Genomic DNA, 22027 nt, shown 5'->3' on the forward strand with positions numbered 1-22027 from the left:
TCAAGACCCACCTCTTGCACAGAAACATTATTTAGTCTTGCAGAAAGACACCTCTCTCCAAGAGCTGGTGCTCATTTCTCACTCAATAGATGGAGGCCATCTAATATAGTTGAGGGGGACATCAGGTCCCAGGGTTGAATGCGGCCAACTAGGTCTCCCTATCTGGCCCCTGAGTCTATAAACAAACATTAGTTCCTCATTCGTAAAATCAGAACCATTATCTTACCCCACAGTTTTTACCGAAGACTTTAATTGCAGGTTGCTGTGCTGGTCTAATAGGGCAGGGGGATATAAATGTAGCCATAGTACAATACTTTTCTTAAGGTAAAGGTAAAGGTACCCCTGCCCGTACGGGCCAGTCTTGACAGACTCTGGGGTTGTGCGCCCATCTCACTTAAGAGGCCAGGGGCCAGCGCTGTCCGGAGACACTTCCGGGTCACGTGGCCAGCGTGACATCGCTGCTCTGGCCAGAGCCAGAGCCAGAGCCAGAGCCAGAGCCGCACACGGAAACGCCGTTTACCTTCCCACTGGTAAGCGGTCCCTATTTATCTACTTGCACCCGGAGGTGCTTTTGAACTGCTAGGTTGGCAGGCGCTGGGACCGAGCAGCGGGAGCGCACCCCGCCGCAGGGATTCGAACCGCCGACCTTTCGATCGGCAAGCCCTAGGCGCTGAGGCTTTAACCCACAGCGCCACCTGCGTCCCATACAATACTTTTATTAGGACCACCTAAAACATCACAGAGGGAGCTTGTGAGTCCCCTGTAACATTAGACAGTATACCAAACCAAAAGACTTTCTGACATCCTAACGACTAGCACATTAGAGCACTAACAGAAATATACTGCGTGTGCACACACATGCTCACAAGGATTTCCACATGTGCACCGGCAGGATAGATTCAAATGTTTGCAGGGGGAGGGGGCTAAGTTTAAGCGGTGAAAAATGCTGGTTTAAATGTCAAAAACCCTCTGTTTTTCTTGGCTGGAAATCTCCTGCTCTTTAGCCCACATTCGTCTCAAAGACTTTTAAAAATTGACACATATTTTTAGACCGACTACTTTACCAATGCAAGTTGATTAGGATTACAACAGGTTGTCAGGTTGTCTGAGTAAAGGTTGCCTTTGATCAGTAAAGTAGGGCCATCAAATGTTAGGCCACCAAATGAGTAGAAAGGGTAACTAGTGTTTTGTGGGCTGCATTGTTCTGTATTCTGTGAATGGTTTCTTAGTTTTCAGCATATTAACAGGGAATGCAATGCAATTTTAACTTTGTTATTTTAATGACAGTGATTTGACAATTTTGATTTAAAAGAGAATTATACAGAATCATTTCAAATAAGGCTATCAGTGGCCTCACAATAATCACATGTTACCTTCAACATCAAAGGCTTGGAATACCAGAGATTAAGATGGAGAGTGTGTTCTCATACCTGCTGGTAGGCTTCCCAGAGGGATCTGTTCCTGGCAAACCTGAGATCATTGGCTGAAAGTTTGTAGCCGTTTTTTAAAAAACTGGTTTTATTACAGATACATTTGCTGCCCTGGGCTCCTTTGGGAGGAAGGGCGGATATAAATTTAATACATCTACTACTACTACTACTACTACATCATCATCATCATCATCATCATCATCATCAGGCTGGCTGGTGCTGGACTAGATGGGCCTTTTGATCTGATCCAGCTGCACTCTGCTTAAGCTCTTAACAATACATGAACCTTAAAGCATGCACATAGCCCCTGTAAAAGCTAGGGGGAAGCTGTGTAAAAAGGGGAAAGTGTTCGCATTTAAGGGAAAGTCTGCACCTATTTTCCTTTCTGTCCAGCCTCCCTAAGAGGAAGGCAAGGGCTCACCACAGATCTCCATCCCACCCAATGAACAAATGGCAGGAAGCAACAGTACAGAAAGTCATCGACAAAACTGTGGCTTCATAAGCAGTACTTAGTTCGAAATTGGGAAACAGAGTTCAAGAAGTCACAGCTCACACCATATCCTGCAAAAACAACATTTGGTCAGGAAAAGTGGCTCTCTCTCTCTCTGCCTCCCCATAAATGCCGGGTGTTTCACTGGCAGCAAAGAACATGTAAGGAAGTGACCTTAGAGTCATACAGGGACTCTGAATGAAAAGCAGCGGATCTGGGGCAAAGATTGGGCATGTGCTATATTTTGTAAGTGGCATATTCATCCATATTTCACAAGCAGAGAAGAAGCTTTTTTTAAAAAAACAAGCAATTATATAAAAATCTACTTGAAATAACATGACAGTACAAAGTAAATCATGGTGTCCAGGCAAGTTAGACTCAAAACGCAGCTCACAGCCAGGAAAAGTACCATCTCAAGTTCCCTGCCTTTTTGTAGTTTCCCCCAACATGTTCCTTATGCTAAATTTTATGTGTGGGCCACAGAAAAATAAGCACACCAGTCGACTCTCACATTATGACATCACAATTCTTCGGGCCTCCTCTTGACATGCATCTTAAGAAAACACATAAAATGTGTCTGAAGAAGGTTCTCTCTGTTCTTAATCTGTAGCAAGGGCATTACAATAACATCACTAATAGGGGTTGTTTTTAGGATAAAAGGAACATTGAAACATTACCAGAACATAAGCCATTTGACACAAATGGCACAGGGTGTTTATTTATCTATTTAGCGCATTTGTAGCCTACCCTTCTTCCAAAAAATTCTCTCAGAGTGACTTACATAAAAACAGTTAAACCAAGACCTGCTTACAATCTAAGGAACAAGACACACAAGGCGGATGGAACAGGGAGGGAAGAAGAAAAAAGCAAACTCAGGCTCAGGCACCAATTCTTAAATAGTAGTTCTTATAATGACCAGCTGGCACAGAAACCATTCAGGGGTATGAGGTGTTTGATGGAGCTGGTCTTTTGGCAGAGCTGATAGAATGTATTTTAAATATTTTGTTGGAAGCCACGCTGAGTGGCTGGGGAAACCCAGTCAGATGGGCGGAGGTATAAATAATAAATTATTATTATTATTATTATTATTATTATTATTATTATTGTCCCTCCCACTGAGGGAAAGGCTGCTGTCAGGTGCCAAGTGAAGAGGGGAGGTCTGATAGAGCTAGTCTATGAAACACAAACCCTAAATTAGACCTTTGCTATACATGGAACGCTTCAGGGATGTTTCCTGGACCAAGGAAAACATTAGCTACCTTTATGGGGGGGTTATAGCAACAAATAATATTTCTTTCTGCCCCTAGGCACAGCAGAAGACTACGGAGCCACAAGCATTCTCAGACCTTCTTGAGGAGAAGCAGGCCACCAACACAAGACACAGAAATCTCCAAAAGGGGCTTCATGAAGCAACCAAAATTCATTGGATAGCATTATGAAGGATTAGCAAAGGTGGAATTATTAGGCTATACAGATAAGAATTACAAACAGCATCTATTGCTTTCAGAAATTAGCAGGGTAGTCAGCATTTGAGTAAAGGAAAATCATACCAACCATTAACCATAGATTAATACACACACACACACACACACACACACACAAACACACACACATGAAATGCATGAATCCATTGCTAAAAAATAAGAATCAGATGCACTATTAATAGCTCAAAGCAAGAATTCAAACCACCTCTATAAATAAAGATGAGCAGTATTTCCTGAAATCATAAAGAGGAGAACCAAAAAGAGATGCGTGTGGTCTATAATTTTAGAGCCATTTTTTTCATTACATTCTTGTAAGAAAATCTATTTATAATATGAAATATACATGTATATTTCAGCTGCACTGCAAGGAAATCCATGTGCCAGAAATGTATCTGAAATACACTCAAGTTGCAGTCTTAAATACATTTATCTGGAACTAAGTCCCATTCAACACAACAACTGTTATGGGGTAGGGCGGAATTGGGTGGAAATTTGGATTTATGGACCAAAGATCACACTTTGAAAGAGATTTATTAGAGAATAATGAAAAACTATTATCTAAAATGTATAAGTTATTATTAGAATGGGAAACAAAAGATGAGCTGGTAAAAAGCCTCAATGATACAAGTGACATTGGGCATAATATAGAATTTGATCTCTGGGAGAAATTGTGGAAGGATCTGAAATTCACTGCATGCTGCACCCTGAAGGAAAACTATATGAAAATGATGCACAGATGCATAAACCAAGTAGATTAGCTAGGATGTATAAATCTGAAATAGGTACGTGCTGGAAATGTAAGGAAAATGAAGGAACCTTTTTCCACATGTGGTGGGCATGCAAAAAAGTCAATGAGTACTGGGAAATGGTTTATAATGAGATGAAAAAAATGTTCAAACTACCCTTCCCAAAGAACCCAGATGCATTCCTGTTAGGAATATTTCAGACGGAGGTACCCAAAAGTCAGAAAAAAATATTTAGGTATGCGACAACAGCAGCTTGGATCCTCTTAGCCAAAAAAGAAGGATTGGCAACTTAAGATGCAGAGGTTGCAGGCCTAATAAGTAGGGTAAGAGACCAAGAGGAACGAGTATTCAAAGAAGAGTGGAATTTTTTTGTTGAATATGTAGAAAATAATTGTACACAGATGAAAACGCTGGCAACATTAAGGTAAATTCAACAGTATAACATATCTAAAGGATATAATAAAGGGGGGAAATTGAATCAAATGGATATATAAGAATATGCAGGAACTGTGGTTAAATTAAAGGTGCCTTGGGAGGGGAAGAAGGGAAGTCATTGAATGCATTGGTATACTGAAATACTTCAATATGGAAATGTATATCTGAAAACGTTTCAATAAAAATAGTTATTTAAAAACCTGCTATGCTTTGTTTGCAATACTAATTAGTACAAGTAGATTATGGTTAAATTCCTTAGAATTTTGTTTATCTTTAGCTGGTATTTGTATAAGGCTCTTTCCAACAGAAGTGATTGAATGCTAAGAGAGCACAGCAACTGTTGTGTTTTTTATTTATTTATACGCCGCCCATCTGGCTAGGTTTCCCCAGCCACTCTGGATGGCTTCCAGCAGAATACAAAAACATAATAAAACGTCAAATGTTAAAAACTTCCCAATACAGGACTGCCTTTCACTTTGCAAAGTGAAATTAACCACACACAAAGCTTTAAGAGAGACCACTTTTGTTAACCATAGACTGCAAAGCAAAAAAAAAAAATGGACAGAGAAGGGAAGCTTTTTAAAAACAAAAACAAAAAGATTAAACAATTTATAAGTAATCATCAGACAAGAAACTGGCACTGGATAAGAAGGATGTGGTTTTTAAAAGTGTTAAAGCTTAATTTGACAGATTAAAAGTGGTCCTTTTGAAAAGCTGAGAACTGTAACCCCTGAAATCGGGGCCAGCAACCATCAGCCTGGATGGACCGAGATAATCAAAGTCCCAACAACTAGCAGGATATGGCGGAAATAAGATACATTCTTGTGACCTCAGTTGCATAAAATTGTTATGTTCCAGACTTTATCCCCATGACCCAGCGAGCCCGCTAGTTAAGAGAACACCTCTGAATGGAGGGCAAAAGCCAAAACCTGAGTGCACAATAGAGATAAATAACCTCTGGCCCTCTCAATGCTGTTGGGACTTGGACTCCCGTCAGCGTTAGGGAAGGTGTGAGCAGCTAAAGGGCTACAGGCTCCCCATAAGGAAAGTACCTGTTTTTAAGTCCCTACAGCAGGGTTGGTGCTTTTTATTTTACAATGCTGGTGCATTTGAGCTTTAACACACGTTGCCTCTTAAGCATATGGTGTTGCTGCTTTTTGTAGCATTGTGGTTTTTTTATCAAACTTTTATAATGTGACCTTCAGCTCTGTATGCTACACAGAATCGGCTGAGTGGGACAGTAGACGCACTGTTCATATGATGCATAAAACCTCCCTGCACCACAAATACTTTTAAGCAGCTTTTCTCAACCTCTTGTCCTGCCTGTCTACGATCACGTTTCTCCACAACACCGAGGGCATGCAGCTTGCTAAGCTTTTAAATGAAAAATGGAAATTCTCAAGAGCTGAAGACTCACTTTCCATGGATCTCCTCCTCACTACAACCCTGAGAGATAGGATATGCAGTGTGTGTGGCTGATGACTCAAGAGAGCTTTGTGTCTGAATGAGCCTAGGTCTTCCTAATCCTAGCCTGGCACTATTACACCACCCTGACTCTCTCCAGCTCTTCGGAACAGAATACATGTCCTTTCCTCATTACTGCCTAGCCCTCTTCTGTTTGTACTCCCTTCCCTGAAACACACGTCCAAATCTCACCACTTGGAGAACAAACAAGAACGTACCCAGATCCAAAATCTAACAAGCGGGAGGAGGGAACATGGTTATTTCTGCTAAGCGAGCCCTGGACTATGCTGCATTCCATTTGATTAAAACAATTACCAGAAAGGCAGCCAAGAATTACATAAAACTTCCTCTCTGCACCACCCCAGCTCCTTTCCTCCACCCGCATATTTCATACTGCTTTCCAGCCCTATTTGTACCATGCACAGATTATGCACGCCACCCTATGAAAACAGGGCTGAAGGGGGCAACACAAGGCCCTTTAAGCGTCACATGCAGAAAAATATATAAAGCAACCAGGATGTGAAATGCAGGCATGCCTTACTGACCCAAGAATCCTAGGCAACAACCAAGAGTAGTGTAAACGAGGGTGAGGTTGTCCCTGAATACTGCTTCCATGGGTGCAGTTGTTCATTTCCTTGTGCCTGTATCTCTACATCATGGATATGCCTCTCTTATCCCCCATTACAGGTAATGTGGCTCAATGTAGACAATGCACAGCAGCATACATCCATAAAGTACCACGGGAGGGGAGAGTGCTCTTGTGTTTGAGTTGCGCTTGCAGATTTCCCACAGGCATCTGGTTGGCCACTGTGAGAACAGGATGTTGGACCAAATGGTTCAACAAGCAGATACATGTGTTATTGAGGTGGGGAAAGCTCTTCATTTTGTCAAGCTACATTCTCTGCCTGACTTCTGACTTGAGCACATAAGTAATGGACCAACACCCAGGGTTAGCAGCCAGAATCACCAGGGCGATAACTAATTACAGTGGTACCTCAGGTTACATATGCTTCAGGTTACATACACTTCAGGTTACAGACTCCGCTAACCCAGAAATAGTGCTTTAAGAACTTTGATTCAGGATGAGAATGGAAATCTTGCTCCAGCGGCACAGCGGCAGCAGGAGGCCCCATTAGCTAAAGTGGTGCTTCAGGTTAAGAACAGTTTCAGGTTAAGAACAGACCTCCAGAACGAATTAAGTACTTAACCGGAGATACCACTGTTCTTCAGCATTTGAGGAAGTTTCCTCTAATGTCGACCCCACTTCCAAGAATCAGTAGCAAGGCAAGTTAAGAATAGTGGTGAATCTTTGACAGCAACACTGCTGAAATGCCAAGCCCCCACGGCTCCAACAACTGAACCTATTTAATTTTAAATATTTTATTCATTAATTCAATTTATATATCCCACCCTTCCTATTTTGTAAAAAATCTGACAGCTGATGTCGTCCAATGTCATTATTTCTCCAGTTTTCTCCTTCTCCACTAGAATGGCTGGAACTTTTTTGTGTGCTGCAGGGCACAGGGCTAATGAGAAGGTGCTATAGTACAACTCTGCGTGGCCTGTTGGCACTCAATACCTTGCCTCTGAGCAGGCTAGCATCTGGCTTCTCATCTAACACCTTGAAAACTTGCTTAATTATTCCATTCTGAAAACAAAATGTTACATAATACAACCTGCTTTTAATAAATCAGGATTTGATACCTTCTTGCTTGCAGCAGAGATCTGAACATAGGGAGCTGCTATACACCAAGTCAAACCCTTGATCCATCAGTTCAATCAACACTAACTGGCAGCAGCTGTCTGGAATTTTCAGCCCTTTCTGGAGATGCTGGAAATTTATAACTTTTGCATGCAGACCTTGTGCTCTGCCAGTGAGCTACAGTTGCAGAGCCCTTATCAGCTACACAAAAGAAAACACTAAAAGAAACACTAGTTAAAGGAGCATGTCCATTAAAAAGCAGTTCCAGCCCTTGAATTAAAATTATCCAATTGTAGGACAATGACTGTCTTCGGTTTGACTGACAGACGAGACTTTCTTGCATTTTACAGGAGTGAAAAGAGACCAGTTGTCCTTGGTTATGCCTTACCCACGTGCACAACTGGAGGCACTGATAAGAGATGATGTGATGTCAAAGAGATGGTATTTCTTCCCCTCCTACTCTTTATGCAGAGTTTCTTTTGAAATGCCAGAGAGACTTACAGCTAGTAGGAACAGCTCCAGCTTTATAAATGCCAAGGACCATGAAGCCCACACAGTAGGAAAAGGAAACAGAGGCCCTGGGGCCAAATCTAGCCCTCCAATCAACGTGCTAAACATCCATTTGCCAACTTGAGGACAAGAGAAATGGTGTCAGGGATGTGGCTGTGGCAATGGGACTTGCTTGGAGTTTATTAAGGGCAGGGATAGGGAACCTGCGACCCTCCATATGCTGTTGGAACTACAGCTCCCATCATCCCTGACCACTGACTGGGGCCGATGGGAGTTGAAATCCCCCCATCTCAGATTTAGGGGCTGGTAAGTGGGCCCCTGGCTCAACCCCTCTCCTTCAACCCACCTCAAAGTGGCCCTCCCATAAAACGACTTGCCACCAGATGTACCAGAACAATAAGATCTCCTTCCCTTTTCTATTCCCCCACCCCTCAAATCTGCTCTGGAGGGGAGGGAGAACACCTACAACAGATCTGGAGGTAGGCAAAGAAAGAGGAAGACCTGTTGCATAGGGAAAAGTCATTGTGTTAACAGGACAGCTTTGTTAGATACAACCCAGTCTCCTGAGTCTATTAATTGCTTAGACAAGCTCAGCAGTTCATTTCTAAAATAAGAGCGAATTGCCACATCTCTGAACCATAAAGTGCTTTCACCAATCATAGACTCGTGTGAAGTAGACAGCTGTGGTTTCTTAGTGGCATGGGAAAGGCACACCGTGCATTTATTAGATAAATTCATGGAGGATAATGCTATCAATGGCTACTAACAATGCTGGCAATGTTCTACATCTGCTGTCAGAGGCAGTATGTCCCTGAATGCCAGTTCCTGGGAATCACACGTGGGTAGACCACATACCCTTCCCACTGATCAAAATCAGGATGCTAGGGTTTTGGTCCCAAGTTCTAGCGGGAGCCAGCTGATTCAAATGACACCAAAAAAGAGTGTCTTTTGGTCTGGTATTCTGACATAAGTCAGCTGATTTGTGTGTGAGCGCAAGACCCCAAAAAAGAGCATGTTTTGGTCCTGTGCTCTGGTGCGAGCCAGCTAATTTGTACCAGAGCGTGAGACTAAAACACCGGATGGCTTCTGTAATTCTGGGATATTTCACATAAACTGGGACTACTGAAGGATATGAGAGTGCTGTTGCACTCTCAGATACCGTATTTTTCAGTGTATAAAATGCCCCCATGTATAACACGAACCCTATTTTTTGGGACTCCAAATAAATAAATCCCCCATACGCACTATCCGTGTATAAAACGATCCCCAATTTTAAACTTGAAAAAATAGGGAAAAAATATAGTCTTATACATGGAAAAACATGGTACTTCTTTTGGTTGGACCCTGTGAAAACAGGATGAAGGGACTAGATGGGCCACTGGTCTTTTTTTAAAAGGCACTAGTTACAGACAGCTTAAGCCCTTGTGCTTTAAATAAGTTACCAAGCTCAGTTCTGAGCTCTGGCTCAGATTAAAGCTTGTTTGGGGCCATCAGGTGTGCCTTTCTTTGGATGAAAAGGAATTTAAGGACACCATGTTGAGATACAAGCTTTCTAAATGGACCACAGGGACGTGAGTCTGAGGGTTTTTTTCTCTCTGAGAAGACTAAGTACCCACTTGATACTCCCACTTGTGCTATTTGTTCATGCCAGACAGAACTGCAATCTCAAATCGCATTAAGGTTTGGTACACCATGGTATTTGTCTACTAAAATCCTTCATTAAAAACAAAACAAAACCTTTTGTAGCCATCCCAGCGCCGTGTTTACACAGTCGGTTATTGTGCTGCAATAAACACCCCTGTAATCACTTCAGCCCGATTTGTTTACATGTTCAAAGGACGAATTTGAGGTTGAAGTAAGCAGACAGCCTACCATCCCTCATGACAGCAGGGAGACTCCTAACTCAACCTACATTAATCCTGGGGTTCCAGGTGAACAATAATTCAAGTTAGCATCTCCAGTGGGTGGAATTCCTATTTTCCCTGCAGGGAAAGGCAATGACCCGAAAAAGAACCAACAGAGTCAGTAAAGGGTGACGGGGTGGGAAAGCCGAACAGTGTCTGCCCTGTTCACATTTAAAGCAGGGAGGAGCATCTATTTTTATTTTTTACACAGAAAGGAGTGGGAAGATCAGGATTGCTAAACGCTCCCCCTCTTCCTAGTGGTGCAGCAACAAACAACCTACTAGCACATTTGCGAAGCTAAGCAGGGTCCGGTATGGTTTCAAACTGGATGGAAGACTGTGTTTTGAGGTTCCTTCATTGCAGGGAGTTGGACTAGATTACCCTTGGGGTCCCAACTCTACAATTCTATTATTTCAGCTTACCTCCATTCTTCAAATAACTTTCGTCCCAACTAAAATTCAGTAAAGAGCCAGCTAGGGAAAAAACCACTTAAAGCAATAAAGCATGGCCTGGGGGTGAGGGGGAGCGAATTGTTACCTTCATCTGCATGCTCTTTTTCTTATTTTTATTTTTTTGAAGGACTGTATTCCCCTGTGTTATATGTCAACAGTACAGTCATGTACATAAATGACCACTGTGAGAACAGGATGCTGGAATAGATTGGCCATTGGCCCAATCCAGCCAGCTCTAACGTATGTTCTTATAAACATGCATCTGCCCCTATCACATCTAGAAGAGTACTGAAATACTATGGAATTCATGAACCATGAATAATACCAGGACAGAAGATAACCACTTGGATTCCTAGCTGTGTCGACAAGCCTACATTCCACCCTCTGCTTATGTTCCTAGCATTCAGGGTTGCAGAAGTTCACATCTGTAGGAATTATGGTGTTATTGGCTCTGAATGACAGAGCCAAGCGAATTACGTAGCCAATACAAAATGTGAGCTGCAGTCCTTGCGCTGGCTGTATGTGCACCCACACCCTGCCCTGCCTCCAATGCTACAGTAGCTAAAGAGATCCAAGCATAGCACAATAGCTTCAGGTCTCACAAGCCATCAGAGTTCAGGAAAGCCATAAAGGCACCATTGTGAATTCCAAATTACATGGATGCTGGCTAAATGTCTACGCTTAAAGAGCAAACTTGTGAGCAGTGAAGCAGGCAAAGTCAGAGGAAAGCATTAAAGAAATCTGGAAGCAATTCTTCCTAGGGCTTCCCAAGGCTGTTAACTTTGCTGCATTAAATGTGCATTCTGTAGTAGACCTCATTTGTAATGTTTTATTTTGAAATCTTTAAGATAATATTTTAAGGTTCCTATTAATTACGTTAGTTTGAATATATACTTTATATTTGACTTGCTTCAGTAATGTTTTATTCTGGATTGCTTTACTAGATGTATTAATTTAGGGTGTAAACCGCTTTGAGATTTTTTTATTAAAATTAGAAAAATGAAATGAAATAAATAACAACAACAACAACAATAAATCTGAGGTTTAACTGTCCCCTAGGAGCGATGTCCTGGAGTAAGACATACAACTCCAGAAAAGGAATGGGAAGCCTCTGAAGGACAAGGCAGAATGTATACTCCTTTCGCTTTGAAATATTCTGTCTAGCTTCATGGAGAGAAATAGGTGATGTAACAGAAAGCTAGAAGGACATGGAGAAAGCAAGCATGGGATATATATATCATGAGAGACAGAGACAGAGATTATTGCTCCAGGGAGAGCAGACACTTGCATACTCTGAGACACAAAGGAGTTAAAAAGTATCTGCAGAGTCCTGACTTTCCATGGAAATGCTACAGAAAGGGGGGCAAGGGGGGGGGCTTTGCATCACACACTGCTTCAGGCACAGGACTTCGTCCAAGTCCTGCAAGACAATAGCACCTCTGTTTTACAAGGGAATTGAAGCACTTAAGGAGGAAGGCAGTAGGAAGGGGAGAATCACTCTTCACTCTGGTGGGGTTACAGACCAGTTTACATACAGTACATACCCCAGTTGGGGCAACACTCGCAGGAACCTCAGCAATCAAAAAAACAAAGCAAAACAAAAACCCAACATTCCAAACTAAAGCCATTTCCTGGTTGTAGCTCACAAGGAGGGTGTTTCAACAACAGTCAGTTAAGTCCAGAAACAGATCACCATTCAAACACTGCAGTGCATCTAACAATAATGAAGCCTGTGCAGATCAAGCCCACTCTCAAACAGGCAGAAGATAGGGCTCTTTCTCTCTCTTTTTTCTATGAGAAAACAGACGTATGTGAGTGTAGGTGCTTTACTTCAGACCCAAAAGAGCTCCAATCAAAGTCAACAGGCAAAGGTATTGCTGCCTTCTACAGGAGCAGGGGAAAATTCCCTACCACAGAAAGAGGAAAGAGAAATGCACCAGGAGAGAAACCAAAATTCAAAACATACAGTAAGATTCTTTGGTGGAGAGGGAAAAGATGTTTTAAGGGGAACCACAGCACATCTACATCTGGCAGAGTATCTCTTCCGCCATTCTAGCTTCCCACTTCACAAGGAAGTGGGCTAGATGGAAGCAGGCCTATGCTAGATATCAATCTTTTCAAACACATAAGTTCATAGTTTTAACTACTACATGCTTAATCTAAGTGTGTAACAAACAGCAGGAAAAAGGGAACAATTTCAATCATCTCTCCTATGTTTTCATTGATACCACCAACCAACAAACAAGTCTAGTAATACAACTGGAAATAAATCATTTCAAATACTGCAAGTTAACAATACACATGACAAACCTACAAAAAGAAAAGAAAGAAACAGATTAAGCATCCCTCTATGGAGAATAGTCACTGGTGCAGCAGTACACCATCTGACCAGATGGCAGAGTCACAAATACCTCAGTGAATTTATGGAATGCAACAGCTGTAGCTTGTATATTTCAATACCCATGATCTTAGCACATACTGGAAAGTTTCTCTGCTCATTTCATAAACGTCATCAAATTGTGTGTGCTTAGCTAGAGAACCTCTCACGGAAAGTTGAAAACTGTTCACAAAAATGGATTGCAATTATGGGAAAACTTTTAAACCTTGGAGGAAGAGCCCAAAGGACCCTTCAGACAGAACCACATATGCCAAGGCCACATCCACACGTTTTAAGCAGTGCCATACCACTTCAAACTGTCATTGCTTCCCCAAAATAATCCTGGGAATTGTAGTTTAAGATGCTGGCAGCTATTAGGAGACACACACCCCATTTCCTCTCATGTAACTACAATTTCCACAGTTCTCTGTGAAGAAAAATTGATTGTAAAATTGTAGCTTGGAACTGTAGCTCTGTGAGGGGAATAGGGGTCTCCTACAACTCTCAGCACCCTTAAACTACAGGTCCCAAGATTCTTTGGAGGGAAACATGACTGTTAATGTGGTATGATTACCCTTCATACGTATGGAGCAGATGCGGTCTAAGATATACCCAGTCAGGGCCAACCCAAAGTATTTTACTTCCTTAGGAAGGACAAGCCCCTCCCCCCCCACCGCCTCACTCTCCAAATTCCATCTACAGAAGCCAACCCAACTGGCAACTGACATTTCAGTGGTGGTAAAGGGGTAGCATTCTCCCATTGCCTCTAAAAACAGCAGGTTAGTTAGAGCAGGGTGGTCCAAATTTTCATACCAAGTGGGTCACAAGAGTACTTTGACATGGTGACAGAACCTGTGGGCCACAGTCTTGTCGCAGTGTGAGGGCTAGAGAGAGTCCAAAATTTGACGCCTCCCCCTAGCCCTCACACTGCCTTCCCAAATCAGCTGAGCAAGACACCTGTATTTGGGAAGGAGGTGTGAGCCCTCCCAGCTCCTTCTCAAAGCTGGAAAAGTGCTTAATAAGCTTTGGGAAGAAGGAAGGATTCTCATTCCCAAAGCCCAGCCCCTCGCTTACTCAACTTTGGGAAGGCAACGTAAGGGTGGCGGGGCGAGTGTTGAATGTTGCCAAGGGCCATGAAAAGGCCTCAAGAGCCACATGTGGCCCTCGGGCTTTGTGTTAGACTACCCTGAGTTAAAGGGAAGGCGTGTGACACTTGCACACACAGGACTGTCCTCTGAAACCTTGCAGCCACTTCCCTTCCCCAGCTCCTCTCTGATGCTAGGGATGTGTCAATCAGTCAATTTTGGCTTCTCTCAGTTTCTCATTTGTGTAATCTTAAAATCAGCTCTCCGTATTTCCACATAAACTTGCAATTTACAAAAAAAATCAGCATTTTAGTGCAAATTTATTTTAATATACACATGTTTGCATGCAATTTTGCCTAATGCACACATTTTTGCAAAGCAATGTTCCCTAACAGCATGCATTTTTATGTTATTTTCACTAATCTATGCATTTTAATGAACACTTTGCCTCCAGCATATGCATTTTTGTACATATTACTCGTCTGGAGAACTGCACTGCAAAGTTTGGACAAGTGTGAATGCCAGAGGATGACTGGGCTTTGATTCACATATTGTTTCAGACAGTGCAAATTAGGTAGAGACTGAAGGTACATTCTTTCACCTTTGGTGGACAACATGCCCAAGGATTAAGACTTTCTGGGAAATGATCTGAAGAAACCAGAGGCCTTTCTCCTGGGCATGGTCGGCCAATTGGTGCCAAAGAAGGATAGAACTTTCTTTATGTATGCTACACCAGCAGCAAGAATACTTATTGCAAAGTACTAGAAGACACAAGATCTACCCACCCGGGAAGAATGGCAGATGAAGGTGATGGACTACATGGAACTGGCGGAAATGACTGGCAGAATCCGAGACCAGGGAGAAGAGTCGGTGGAAGAAGATTGGAAGAAATTTAAAGTTTATTTACAGAAACATTGTAAAATTAAGGAATGTTAGAAGGAGGCTGGAATGAAGTTATGTGGCTTTAGCAGAAATATTATAAAGGACTAAGTAAAAATAGACTGTTAATGGATGAAAGGAGGAAAGGTATAGTTACATTATATTAAGATAAATTATAGGATAAAAATTGGGAAGGATGGAAAGGATTTGTTGAAATAGCTAACCGAACTAGAATACAAAAAAGGGAGGTGTGAGGAGGTCAAGGAAACAAGCAAATGAAAGATAAGTTATGGGAAGGTTTGTTGTGTTTTTTTTCTTCTTTTTTTTAATTGTTTCTATTTTTCTGTTTTTTTTACAAGTTTGTGTTTAACTTGGTGTGTTTTCTTTTTCTTTTTGTAACCTTTAAAACCTTAATAACTATTATTTAATAAATAAATAAATACGAACTGAATCAAATTTCTCCTCCCTCCTGCCTAAGGCAGTCACCTCAGTCTGCCTACCAAAGGGGCTGGCCTTACAACCCAACGGGTTCTTGGGAAGGAGAAATACATCAGAGGAAAACATGGACTTCTATACTCCAATGAGAACTTAACTTTTTTGAAGACATCGGCCATGATATTATGTTTGCTGACTGGGAACAGTTATGGACTACCGGTATTAAATTTACTGCATGTAATGCTTTAAAAGAAAACATTATGAAGATGATCTATCGGTGGTACATGACCCCAGTCAAGCTTGCAAAAATTTATCATCTGCCTAATAATAAGTGTTGGAAATGTAATGAGACTGAAGGCACTTTTTACCACCTTTGGTGGACCTGCCCAAAGATTAAAGCTTTCTGGGAAATGATCTATAATGAAATTAAGAAGGTCCTTAAGTGGACTTTTCCTAAGAAACCAGAGGCTTTTCTCTTGGGCATGGTTGGCCAATTGGTGTTAAAGAAGGATAGGATTTTCTTTATGTATGCCACCACAGCAGCAAGAATTCTACTGGCGAAGTATTGGAAGACGCAAGAACTACCTACTCTGGAAGAATGGCAAACAAAGGTGATGGACTTTATGGGACTGGCTGAGATGACGGGCAGAATCCGCGATCAGGGGAAGGAGACAGTGGAAGAGGACTGGAAGAAATTCAAAATATACCTTAAAAACTATTGTAAAATTGAGGAATGCTAAGATGTCATGGGGTAAGAAGCAGAGAATTGCAGCTGTAACTAAAAATCTAAAGGAAAATTAATGAAAGGGAATCAGGATAATTGACTAAAGGGTTGCTAAAGGATCACTAAACAAGGATGCAGGGATGGGGAGGTATGGGGAAGTCAAAAGAAAGAAGGGTATGAAATTATAATTTTGAAGTTATATTGGGTTAAATGTTTTGTATGTTTTTGTTTGTGCTTTGAATTTCTTGTTTGTTTGTTTTTTGTTTCGTTCTGTTTTTATTATGTGTTTGAAAAACGAATAAAAATCATTTAAAAAAAAAAAGAGAACTTAACTTTTTTGAGAATTGTTTTATCACATTACTGAGATTCTCAGACATTTTAAGCAGTCTGCACCCTCCCATATGAAGGGTGCAGAGCACAGTCTCAGGTACTCAGCTGGCTGATGGACACAGTGTCTTGGTGCATTTGTCACAGGCTCAGTTTAGACTTCCTCTTCTGTAGGTGTTATTGCCGACTTTAAATTAGCACGGTAATTGAATACTCTAAGTCTAGTAATAAAACAGAGATTTTCTTGGAGCACATCTGAACAGAACATTTGGTTGCTATTAGAGGAACGATGAAGATGCCATAAATGGATCTTAGGTTACTTGTGATAGAGATTCTTTCTCCAATGAGAGTTGTAGGGAGCAAATACTTTCCAGGGCCCTTCACTCAAAGAGTTTTTTCAACTCTTGTTCAAACCTGAGGAGCTGAAGATGACTTGAGAAGGGCACTCAGAATCCATGCATTGGGAGAAAGGATGACATGGTAGTAGGAGCCTCCAACATCAACATGGCTGTATTTTAGTTTAGTTGTAAAATCAGATGGCTCATTTCACGTCCAAGGGGATCATTTTACAAATGCAAAAATGACAAGCCAAAACTAAATATAGGAGCCAGGTCTTGTTAATATCAACGCCAAGAGAAGGCAATGTGTGATGCCTAGAAGTCTAATGGTATAAATGGAATTGCAGGGCTGAAACAAGAAGTTCCAGACAGGCTATGAATGGAAAGTGTGGCTGGATAAATCAATTTCAGAAACTGATGCATGTGACTAAGGTGGTTATTATTATAGGTGAGAGAATCCTAAAAGAATAAGGCTGCAATTCTAACCTCACTTCCCTGGGGGAACATAGGAACTGTTGCAGACCAAGTCTGATCAATGGTGAATCTAGCACAGCATTTTTAAAACTGCAGTGGCTCTTTGGGATTTCATGTAGGGGACAAGCACAGCTCTACCTGGAGATGCCAGGGACTGAACCAAGGACCTTCTGCATTCAAATCAAGTGCCCTACCAATGAGCCCTGTTCCCTCCCCTCAAGAGAATTCAGCTGAATTCAACAGAATGTCTGAGCAGCTATTTTGGATTGTGCTATAAGCATACATGGTAAGCACCCCTCCCGGTCTGCCTTTGAATATTCACATCAAGTACATAGAGGGTACAATTATCAACAACTTTCCAACACATGAAACATGAGAAAGAAGACAGGCAGTCAACTTAGGGCAGAAAGCAAGAAAAATGGTGTACAAAAAGAATAGCATGTGTGCCATCTCAGGTTGCACCAGATGTTGCTGCTGGTAAAAGGATGTGTGCTAGAAAACATTAAAGTAAACAGGCTATAACATGAAGGGAACTCAACAGTCAAAACAAGCCCACATCCATATCCGAACAATGAATAATTCAGGGTTGAACGAGGAAATTGGAAAGCAGGTATGTTACATATATATTATACCACATACGACATGCAGATGTTTGGGGGTCAAGGCTGCTGTTAAGCTTTGGGGGAGCATGCAGTTATCTTAGCTAAACACATGGCAACAGGAATCAATAACATGGAGGGATAGGTTAGGTAAGGGAGAAGCTCAATAAGAAATGTGGTTTGATGGGGTAGAGATGGAGGATTTGTAAGTAGAATATTATCAGAAAGCAGTGTGCCTGGTTTTTACAGTAAATATGATATGCAGAAGATATGATATGAATTTCCTCTAGGTTCTGAGCATACAGGATACAGCCAATAATCACACACACAGGCTTTGTACACGCTATACAGTGGTGCCTCGCAAGACGAAATTAATCCGTTCCGTGAGGCTCTTCGTATAGCGGTTTTTTCATCTTGCGAAGCAAGCCCATTGACAGCTTAGCGGATTAGCGCTATTAGCGGTTTAGCGGCTTTTAGCGATCAGCTGTTAAGCGGCTTATCAGCAGATCAGCTGATAAGCGGCTTAGCGGCTTAGGAAAAGGGGGGGAGGGGAAAAAACCCGCAGGAACTCGCAAGGCATTTTCGTCTTGCGAAGCAAGCCCATAGGGAAATTCGTTTTGCGAAGCGCCTCCAAAACGGAAAACCCTTTCGTCTAGCGGGTTTTCCGTCTTGCGAGGCGTTCGTCTTGCGGGGCACCACTGTACATTTAAACCACATTAACTCCGCCCATAGGATTCTGGGAAGTGTAGTTTACCCCTCACAAACCTACAATTCCCAGCACCCTTAGCAAAATACAGTTCACAGGGTTCTTTAAGTGCTTTAAATGTATTCTGGTGAACGAAGCCTATAATTTGGATTAGTGTGGGGCCATCAATATGTAGAAAGCATAAGGTGTGCAAAGATAACAGTAAATGGAGTAACCATTTTACGAGTATAAGCTTTGGTTGCCTTGCCAACTTCTTGCCACTCCCACATAAAAATGTGACATTTACTGCAACATGTGCAGGTAGCAGAAACATTTAAACAAATCTTATAAGAAACTGAAAATATACTGTGACATTCAGGTTATGACTTGGGCACATTTTCAGTTATCCCAACCAAGAATTTTCCCTCCATGGGGTGGGGGGTGGGAAATGCAGCCAACAAAGGGAAATGATCAACCAAGAGTCTGATGCAGGAAGAGCCGTGAGAAAAACTTGGCCCATACAGAGGCTATGAAAGGATGAAGCTGCAAGGAAAAGGGGCTAGGTGAATTGTAACCTAGACTGGGAAAGGGTATCTAGAATCCAAGTGAAAGCTGGAAAACTGGAGAGGAACCAAGAAAATCAGGTGATTGGAAGTTTTAACTTTTAAAAAGCCTAACTTTTACTTATTGCTGATTTTTGTAGAGGAAAAAAAAATGAGTTCCTAAAAATGCTATTTTGAGACATGTGACAAATGGAAGCATATTTATGTAGAAATAAATAAATAAATAAATAAATAAATAAATAAAAGCCCAGAACAACATGAAAAAACATCATTAGCATGAAGAGTCCTGCTAACTGAGAAAACACGCAAATTAATCTGCTAAAGGGGTTGTGTCCACTGCTGGTCATACTCAAAGCAGACCCAATTTAAAGTAGACCTAAATTAAAGGACATGACTGATTGAAGTCCCTTAGTGTCAACGGGTCTCCTCTGAGGTGAATTTAGTTGGCAATAACCCAAGCTGCATAGCTTAAATATAGCTGAGGTGCAACACTACAATCCTAAACATGCTTACGCAATTGCCCAAGGAACTGTGCAGACTTAATCACAGACTTAATATCCAAAGGGGCAGCCAAGCTTTACACAACTTTCACAGTCGGCAGAACCTATAAATAAAATAAAATAAAACCTCAAAGCAACAGGAAGAGTTTGAATACCTTTATTAAGACTAAAAAAGATGCACAAAGTAGGACACAAGCTCACAACTTCCCTTGCACACTTCTTCAGGCTGTTTTGTAAAGCAAAACATTTGTGCTTCGGGATGTTTAAAAAGTTTGCCAACTACTTTGTGTGGCATCTTAGCAGGCATAATAATAAAATGCTGTGTGCTGCTGCTGAGCTTGGGGGTTTTCTTAGTGGACAGAAACAGCTACCTGCCTTTATTGTGTACACGCAAGATTCAGAAAAGGATGACCTCCAAATTGTATCTGAATGTATCTGAAGGCACATTTGCGTCAAGCACTTCACCCAAATCTCTCAAATACGGCCAGAAAATTGGGGGTGGGAGATTGCTTCCTTACTGACTTCTGAGACTCAAGTGGGGTGCATGAAGAAATTATAAAGACACCACTTAGAGAAGGGGAGAAGCAGAGAGAACGCAGAAGGTGCACAGCGTGGAGATATAGCAAATAAGTGAGGGTTTCGCAGGGAGGGAGCAAGAAAGAATCAATTTAACAACAAGAGGAATAGAAAGAGTCAATTTAACAACAAAAGGAATTTAAGCAAAGTGAGAGGAAGGAGGCACGAAGTTAGGCTTAGCGGAGAGGCTTTTATGGAGGGTGATGTTACAGTGATGTTACAATATGGAAATTCATTTTTTTTTTGGGGGGGAGGGAGGAAATGGCAAGAGCCCAGTTAAGGTGGAGAGGAAGCTGGTAAGGAGGGAAGGGGAAGAAGTTAGAGGAGGGAAGGGGAAGAAGTTGGAAGATGCAACAGTTAGGGACCAGCGGGGACTCACCCCCCCAAAAAAAAGAGCCAGCAATGGAAGCACGTAATAAACTACTGGGACCCTTCCTACCCCCACGAAAAGGAAAGATACTGGATCCGTGAGACTTCCTCCTAAGACCTCCGGGTATAGGGCTGTACTGTATATAATAATTCAATAAATAATAAAAATAGTAAGGGGAAATCTCAAAACGGGCCAGTGATACATCCCCACCAAACACCCCAAGTAAAGGTAAATCAAAGTAGACCAGCGGGCCAAAGGGAGACCTCCCCAAAAGGAACAACAAGGGAGGGCATAACGGACCTACACGCCTCTTTTCCCCCACCCTAAAAAAAAACACACCCCTGAACGGTGTTGAGAGGACATAATGGAAGGCACCATTGGGGAAAGAAAAAGTAAAGAAAGGTGGAGTTATGAGAAAGGGGGGGGGGGTAGTGTCCGAAGAGGAAAGGAGACAAAATTGTGGCGGCGGTTTGGGGAAGGGGGTGGGAGTCCGACCCTGAGGGGAAGGGGAAGTTGCCCCATGTCGGACCTCCTGCCTGCCTCCTTCCCTCCCTCGCCCTCCCGCCCTTCAAGCTCACCGAGGTCGTCCATGTTGCCGCCGCCTGGCCGCCACTCCCCGCTCGACTGGAGGGAAGCGCAGCCGCAACTTTGCCCTCTTCTTCTTCTTCTTCCCTTCGCTCGCGCAGGCAGCGCGTCGCCCGGAGAAGCCCCGCTCGCTTCTCTCTCTCTCTCTCGCGCGCGCTCACACACACACACACAAACCGCCCTCTCGCCGCCGTAGCAGCAGCAGCAAACCACCTCACGCGGCCGCGAGCTCGAACTCAGGTACGCGCACGCCTCCCCCCCCCCCCCCCGCCACACTCCCAACCAACCCGCGACATAAATCTATACTGAGAGAGGGAGAGAAAGCGAGACCCCCGAATAGGCTTAGAAGCGCCACCGCCTCCTAGCGGCCACCCGCGGGATGTGTGTGAGGCCAATATTCGACCCTCCGGGGTAGGAAGAAAGGAACGCACGCCGTCATTAGGCTGCGTCGTACAGTCACAAGCTCGCCTACCTCGCAGGGTTGTTGTGGGGATGATTTTTGTGGTTTAATGTTTTGATTTTGATCTGCGAAGCGCCCTGAGGCCTCCGGGTATAGGGCAGTATAATAATAATAATAATAATAATAATAATAATAATAATAATAAATGGGAGACGTGGGGGTGAGCTCCGGGATTGAAAGGTGGGATATAGATGTAAATAATGGAACAGATCCTTCCACTCCAGCATAACCTTTTTTTTAAATGTATTTTTATTAAAGATTTTCTTGATTTACAAAAGTATGTGCAATATCTCTGTTTCTTTTCCATGTAACATTTTTACAAATCAGTTTCATTTGTTGAGACATTAGGAAGAAAAGGGGGAAAGAGGTGGGGGGGAAGGATGGGGGGGTCGGGTGACGATGTTTCTATTTTACTTAATATATGTAGGGTTTG

The 22027-nt window shown here is 42.4% G+C and overlaps 1 protein-coding gene across 3 annotated transcripts in view; it reads right to left on the reverse strand.

Moving 5' to 3' along the window:
* Positions 1-21356, reverse strand: part of PXN (paxillin) — a 63294-nt gene extending 41938 nt beyond the window's left edge. Inside the window, exon 1 of one of the 3 annotated variants that reach the window (XM_079956489.1) lies at positions 21128-21351. In XM_079956489.1, the coding sequence (XP_079812615.1) occupies positions 21128-21140 (13 nt within the window). In that variant the 5' untranslated portion in view covers positions 21141-21351. Of the gene's footprint in view, positions 1-21127 lie in introns of all 3 variants that reach the window. The other 2 variants (XM_079956491.1, XM_079956490.1) reach the window with 2 other exon arrangements.
* Positions 21357-22027: the final 671 nt, after the last annotated feature.

This window comes from Podarcis cretensis, assembly GCF_951804945.1.
Source record: "Podarcis cretensis genome assembly, chromosome: 16".
Classification (NCBI taxonomy): Eukaryota; Metazoa; Chordata; class Lepidosauria; order Squamata; family Lacertidae; genus Podarcis; species Podarcis cretensis.